The following is a 6,753-nucleotide window of genomic DNA, read 5'->3' as shown; positions in this document are numbered from 1 at the left end:
GGTTGGCCTGGCCAACCGCGACTAAAGCCCCTCACGTGCACCAGCTGGCCACCGAGCGCCCTGGGCCCAGGCCTTTGGTCGCGGTTCGTCTGCCGAACCGCGACTAAAGACTTCATTAGTCGCAGTTCCTACAGTTTCGCGACTAATGGGGCTGGACGGAAGCCTCTTTTTCTACCAGTGAGACACAGACGAGTATGTTGGAGGTCTTGCTGATCGGATTTGATTTCGGCGAGATGTCTGTGTAGCAGTGGATCGATGAAGCGGCGCGGATCAACCTGAGTGCTCGTGCGTTCGCATGGAGCAGAAACCAACACAGCTCGTGGGCATGCCTAGGGCGTGGCAGGCTGGCACATGTGGCTGGTCGTGTGCTTCCTTGATGGGCTAGGCCCTTGTGTAACCGTGAGGTGGAGGTGATGCTGCCCAGGTGCGTGCAGGCAAGGCCTAGTGTGGTCTACTCGTGGAGATACGATGTGCAGCACACCAACAAGCTTACGTGAGATTTGTTTGGACAAAAAAAAGTCTTTGTGCATACACAAGAGAGGCTACAAGCAAACAGGGACAAGGAAAAGGAAAATTAGTGTTTTGTTTGGACGGAAGTTTTCCTTGCTAGGTCAAGTTTGTTGTGAGTGCTTTCAGGGTGTGTGTGTGCAGCAAGGACAGCGACGGGCATATGGGCTTGGAGGAGTCTGGAGTGCGTCGCGGCAGAATCATGCATACACAGGGCGTCCAAGATATGCATAGATGTGCGGGCAGTCATGGTGCAAGGTGGAGCATGGTTATAGCCAGACAAGTTCGGCTGGGTCGGACTGGTCAGTCTGACGGATCGACGCGAGTCGGTTGTACAGAAGACGGTGGTGGGATCGACGAGGACGACATGGAAGCGTGATGCTGATGGTGACCGGCTTCTGGGCATGGAAACACGTGGCGCATGCCCCGAGGGCTTGTGCGGCTTCGACAAGACTATGGCGCAGGATTGATTCAAGGTGGTGTATACATGGAGCTTGAAGTCGATGAGGCGCAGGGGTGAACTGATCATCTACCATGGAGTCATGTTGAAGGTGGAGCTGGAGTCTGACGGAAGACCTCACTCGGTGTTGATTGAGGGGCTACGACGTAAGACATCAGAGAGTCGAAGCCTATTTCAGCGGGAAAGCGAGTGACATGCAGTTCGGACTGGAGCCCAGTAGTCTGATGGAAGCGTGAAACTCGTCATCGGTCGGTGATGATCGGTGGTACTCTGCAGTGGGGGTTGAGTGGTGTGGGTTCACGACCCTTGAGACTCGACCGGGACAGCGGATGTTCGACGCGGTAATAGCGGCGAGGCGTGCGGTTAGCACGGGGCATGGAGACGGGCCAGGGCTCTAGTGGTCATATATGTGATGAGACAACTGCGAATTTGACTCGGGATGACTACAAGCAATGGTGAAATTCCTTCAAGTTTCAGACAGGCGGTCAAGAAAGAAGCGGTGATGTTGAGTTCAGGTAACTCTTACGTGTGACATCCAATATGTGAGTTGTTCACTTTCACGCAGGTCAGTGATCAGTGTGTGATGTCATGGATGGATACTCTGGAAGTTGGAGCGCAAACTAGAGTAATAAGGAACTTAATTTTGCTCGAATGTTGATTGTGGTCAAGAAAAGAAGGGACTACAAGTTGCAGGTGGAGTCACATGGAGTCTTTGGAGTAGCAGCGTACTCATGGGATAATCTCAAGTCCAATGTACATGGAAGTTTGACGCATTGACGAATTCAAGGTGATGAAGAATATTCGCCAAGGTGGAGTTTGTTAGAGTTGTGTCGAATATTGTGTATAAGGTAGGTTACAGTTGGACTTGTAGTTGTATTGTGTTTACATAGGATGTGGAGTCGTGTCCTAGTAGGACACTTGTATCCTAGGCCTCTCATATATAGCGGGGATAGACACACGATGTAATCTATGCCAACATAATAGCACCGGAACGCAGGGGAAGCCGGCGGCGTGTGCCGGCGTCCAGGGCGACCGGGTGCGGTATTGTGACGGAGTCACGGGGAGGAGTGCCCGTAGTTAGGCCCCGGTGATGTAGCCATATTGGTGAACCTCGCTAACAAATCTCGGTGTCGTGCTCGTGTGATTGTTTGGTCGTCGGATGATCGACGGTATGCCTCCGATTTATTCTAACAAGGAGGAGATCTTGGCTGCCGAGTTAGTCCATCACCATCTTAATAGCCAGCGGCCGTTGTTCCGTGGCTCGATCCTAGGGCACCTTTCGGCGTTGAATCACGACCGAGAGAGTGATCATTTCCTTTTTTGAAAGGACTACTTTGACACAACCAACTCGTTGCTCAACCATCAGAAATGCCGGCTGCGTTTCCGTATGAGTAGGCATATTTTCCACCGTATTAGAGAGGGGGTGGTTGGACGATAACCATTTCGAGTGCAAAAAGGATTCCCTTGGAAAGATTGGCTTCTCATTTTATCAGAAATGCACTGTAGCTATCTGGATGCTTGCATACGAAGTGCCCGGTAATCTCATTGATGAGTACGTTCGTATGAGCGAGTCTACATGCCTGGACTCTATATACAAGTTCTGCAAGGATGTGATTGATGTGTTTGGCCCTAAGTACTTGAGAGAGCCGACTCCTCAAAATACAACCCGCTTGTAGGCAATGAATGCCAGCAAGGCTTTTCAGGGATGCTTGGCAGCATGAACTGCATGCACTGGGAGTGGAAAAACTGCCCTTCCGCTTGGCAAGGGAAGTATACAGGTCATATTAGGGCTTGCACTGTTATACTTGAGGCCGTGGCCTCATAAAATCTATAAATCTGGCACTCTTTCTTCGGCATGACTGAATTACACAATAATATCAACGTGCTTCAACGCTCGCCGATGTTTGCAAGGCGTGTCGTACGCAACAATCCGCCGATAAATGTTACCATGAACGACCACAACTACGACAAATAATACTATCTAGGTCACGATATCTTTCCTCAGTGGACCACTATTACGAAGACAATCCCCAATCTCGTCGGAGAGAAGAGGAAATTTTTTGCTTTGTCAGAAAGTAAGAGAGTGCTAGGAAAGACGTCGAGCGTGTCTTTGATGTTTTGCAATCTCGATGGGAGAATCATTCGGTATCCTAATAGATTTGAAGCACAAAGAAGTTATGGATGGTGATGACTGCTTGTGTGATTATGCACAATATAATCGTCTAAGGCAAGCTTTCGAAACTTATCTATGATCAAGGATTTCAGTTTTAGGGTAAGAATATTGTGTCTAAGCATGAAAAAGCGGCAACATTTTAACAGTACACCTAATTTTATCATGAAATGCATGATTGAAAAACACACATGCAGCTACAAAATAATTTGATTTAAGCATATGTATATGATCGGAAAACACACGTGCAGCTGCAAAATAATTTGGTTTAAATATATGTGTGCTCATGTTGTCAATTATGTTTTATTTGGTTGATTTTTTTATATGTTTGCTTGTGAAATAATGCAAAATAATGGCATATTTGTTGAGAAAGTGCGGCTAATCGGTGTAATACAGGTCGGCATGTTGGACGCACTGTCGTTCCAAATGAGATCCAAACAAATAAAAAAAGACAGGGCGCGTTGAAGTTGCTCTAACCCTGAAGATGGATCGAATATTTTATTTTGGTTGAGTGATTAATTGACTTTATATTCTGTGAGTGCGGAACAAGTGACTTGAAATAACATGAAAGCAGGGGAGGAGGCCAGCCTCCAAGGGTCCCGCTAGCTCTGGCCGCCTTCATGCCGGCTGTTAACGTTTGGCCTCGGCGAGTACCACTTTGAGAAATTACGTGGAGATATTTTTCGATGCTGCCGAGCACGCAAGAGATCTTACGACTTGCATATATCCACGGATAAATCAATTTATTTTGTTACCAAAAGCAACGCGTGGCATGCATCATGCTACGTACAGCGGTGACGCGCCGGCGGGTCGCCGCGCCACGTTTTATTACATCTCCTGACAGAGGCGGCGAGTGGGTACATGGTAGTTAAGACTTAAGATACATAGGTGGCTTCGTTTGACAGACGGCGCCATGGACGGGGCGGGGGTGGGGGAGCTCGCGCGCGGAGCGTCTGCCCTAGCACTCCCTCTGGCAGGTGCAGCGCCTGATTTTGCAGTAGCCGGCCGTCCATTTTGCGCCGTGCTCGCTGAGGCACGTCTTGGTGCAGCTCTTGTCCGAGACGCACGGGAACGAGTGGTGCTGGCTCTTCCCCGTGCAAATGCGCGCCTCCGCCACGCCGATGCCACCGCCGCCGCTGTCTGAAAAAAAATGTCCCGGCCGGTCACAAAGCGTTAGTCCATAACCATAAGCAGCAGCAAATTAATAAGTCGGCGAGCGGCCGCTCAGGCTTACTCACAGGAGGAAAGCAGGAGCAGCACCAGCATCACCGCGCACACGGTCGCCTTGGGCTTGAACTCCATTTGCTTCTGTGGGGGTAGGTAGGTTGATGGAGCAAAGCCTTTTTTTCTCTCTTTAGGTGAAACAAGCTATGGCTTCTGATCCAGGCGACCGTGTTTGTTGTTGCCAGGAAGAGAAGCTCTCTACTTATAGGGAGCTTGGGCCGGAGGAGCGGGCTGCCGTGCATGCATGCAGGTGTATTCGTGGCAGGCGGGCTGCATGTAGCGTGCCACCCGTCGGGCTGGAAGGCCGAGTGGTTCAGCTCCTTGTTCCAACTCAGCGTGCGTCTGGATGCTGCTGTGGGTGAGAGGAGTCGCAACTCTGGACTCTGGTTCGAAAGAATTCGAACCAAACTTCCCTTGTGACGAAGGGGCGTTGGACTAGGAGGATCAATGGTCTCAAAACTCTCAAGTGCAAGCCTGGTCGCAAAAATGGGTCTCGCAAGGCTGCGCCGCTCGCCGTTCAAGTCCCAAACACCTATCCCGCATTGAAGCCAGACAAAAACTTGGCAGGAGCGATGCATTCGTATTCCTCCCGTTCCCTAGTAATCTCCGGCAAAAGCAATCTCTCTTCAAAACCTGATAATAAGGTAAGCAGTGAACGAAATTACATGCGTTTCTACATGAAAATGCAAGCCATTTGATTGAGATACTGGCCCAAGAGGCCGAGACGATCTTCCATCGTCTACACCACTGCCTGCACTAGACCCCCACCGTGACGCATCGGCCGACTGATCCGTGGTCCCACCGGCGGGCGGCAGGGCAAAGCTCGCCGCGTGCTGTCCTGCATTGAAGCCCACGCCGCCTGTAGAGGAGCCACGAGCCCAAGATGGCTCGCCGATCTACTACCTCGGCGGCCCTACCTACCCGCAGACTACCCTGCGCGCTCTCTGGTGCCCTCGCAATCTGGCTCTACCCGCCGACTACCCTGCGCACTCTCTCGTGCCAGGGCAATCTGGCTCTACACGCCGACTACCCTGCGACCACCTTCTCGTGGGTACCTACCTACGTGCCGACTACCCTGCGACCACCGTCTCGTGGGTACCTACCTACGTGCCGACTACCCTGCGCGCTCTCCCGTGCCCTGGTAATCTGGTATGCATGCACCGCTGCAGCCAAAAGCGACCACTGTCTCGTAGGTACCTACCTACATGCCGACTACCCTGCGCGCTCTCTGGTGCCCTGGCAATCTGACATGCACGCACCGCTGCAGCCAAAAGCGACCACCATCTCGTGGGCAAATACGTGGGCGCCGCATGCACCGAGCCCGCCACGTGAACGCGATCCATCATGCGGCACGCCACGCGGCCAGTCATTGCGCGCGCCCACGCCACGATGCATGCATGCTGCTTCGAGTCCATGCACAACGGACCCGACCGGCTCCGAGCTCATGTTATATAATGCTATCACCGATGAGCGTTATAGCCACCCACAGCACACAACTCCACCGGTAGTAACAAAGCCAGTACGTAGCGCAAGCAGAGAGTTTAGGTCGCTCCCAGCCCGGCCGCTCACCATGTGGACCAAGAAGGTGGCGACGCAGGTGGCTTTGGTCCTGCTTCTCCTTCTCATCGCACGTAAGTGTGTATTATTTTGCTCCGTGGACATTTTCATCAGATATTCAGTTGGATAGTACGCACATATGTTATGTCATTATACATGCATGTTGACGTGTGGCGAACATGAATGGATGCAGAGGAGGCGGCGGTGCCGGGGGCGGAGGCGAAGGTCTGCCGGCAGCGCAGCGCGGGGTTCAAAGGGCCGTGCGTGTCCGATAAGAACTGCGCGCAGGTCTGCCTGCAGGAAGGCTGGGGCGGCGGCAACTGCGACGGACCCTTCCGCCGGTGCAAGTGCATCAGGCAGTGCTGATCATAATATGTGCTACGGCTAGCTGGCCCTCGCCGTACGTCAGCTAGCTAGCCCATGGAATCATACGTCTGTGTACCTACTTGAATGTGTGTGTGTGTGCCGCCTTCTACGTACGTATGTCGTATGTATATCCGTATCACCACTAGCCAGCTGCTGCATCTCGATCGATGCATGCGAGAGAATAATAATAAGAATAAAAACGTACGGTTCATGTTCCGTTCCTTGTTACCGTAACTTTGCAAAAAATGTGATCGTCCGGTCGTCTCGGTATTTTGCCTATGTTTGTTGGCCACGTTGATCGAGGGCTCCCCATGGCAGGCTACCATGTTGGATAACACCTCGTGGGATGTTCTTCTAGAAACGCAGAAGAAAACGCTCACAGGTCACAATCTACAGTCGGAGTTACAAACCCGGCCGGCACCCTATACGTCCCCGGCGCATGCAACGTTCAACTAAACTATATATATAG

The 6,753-nt window shown here is 51.8% G+C and overlaps 2 protein-coding genes across 2 annotated transcripts; one reads left to right on the top strand and one right to left on the bottom strand.

Moving 5' to 3' along the window:
* Positions 1 to 3,861: 3,861 nt before the first annotated feature.
* LOC123104605 (defensin-like protein 1) lies at positions 3,862 to 4,592 on the bottom strand. The gene is made up of 2 exons (XM_044526480.1): positions 4,376 to 4,592; positions 3,862 to 4,277 (listed from the first exon to the last, which is right to left on the bottom strand). The coding sequence occupies exons 1-2, from the start codon at positions 4,437 to 4,439 to the stop codon at positions 4,096 to 4,098; spliced, it is 246 nt and encodes an 81-aa protein (XP_044382415.1). The 5' UTR covers positions 4,440 to 4,592; the 3' UTR covers positions 3,862 to 4,095.
* Positions 4,593 to 5,831: 1,239 nt separating this feature from the next.
* Positions 5,832 to 6,500, top strand: LOC123104604 (defensin-like protein 2). Its single transcript, XM_044526479.1, has 2 exons — positions 5,832 to 5,992; positions 6,112 to 6,500. Exons 1-2 carry the CDS (start codon positions 5,932 to 5,934, stop codon positions 6,282 to 6,284), a joined length of 234 nt encoding a protein of 77 aa, XP_044382414.1. The 5' UTR covers positions 5,832 to 5,931; the 3' UTR covers positions 6,285 to 6,500.
* Positions 6,501 to 6,753: the final 253 nt, after the last annotated feature.

Source organism: Triticum aestivum, chromosome 5A, assembly GCF_018294505.1.
Source record: "Triticum aestivum cultivar Chinese Spring chromosome 5A, IWGSC CS RefSeq v2.1, whole genome shotgun sequence".
NCBI lineage: Eukaryota > Viridiplantae > Streptophyta > Magnoliopsida > Poales > Poaceae > Triticum > Triticum aestivum.
Note: the sequence above shows the minus strand (reverse complement) of the source record. Positions and strands in the feature narration are given on the sequence as shown.

What these genes read in the sequence shown, in the direction of transcription:
- LOC123104605 (XM_044526480.1), bottom strand. Translation starts at nt 4,439, where the DNA reads ATGGAGTTCAAGCCCAAGGCGACCGTGTGCGCGGTGATGCTGGTGCTG. An exon ending in GCTGCTCCTGCTTTCCTCCT is followed by an intron (nt 4,278 to 4,375) that starts GTGAGTAAGCCT and finishes ATTTTTTTTCAG; the next exon opens with ACAGCGGCGGCGGTGGCATC.
- LOC123104604 (XM_044526479.1), top strand. Translation starts at nt 5,932, where the DNA reads ATGTGGACCAAGAAGGTGGCGACGCAGGTGGCTTTGGTCCTGCTTCTC. An exon ending in GCTTCTCCTTCTCATCGCAC is followed by an intron (nt 5,993 to 6,111) that starts GTAAGTGTGTAT and finishes GAATGGATGCAG; the next exon opens with AGGAGGCGGCGGTGCCGGGG.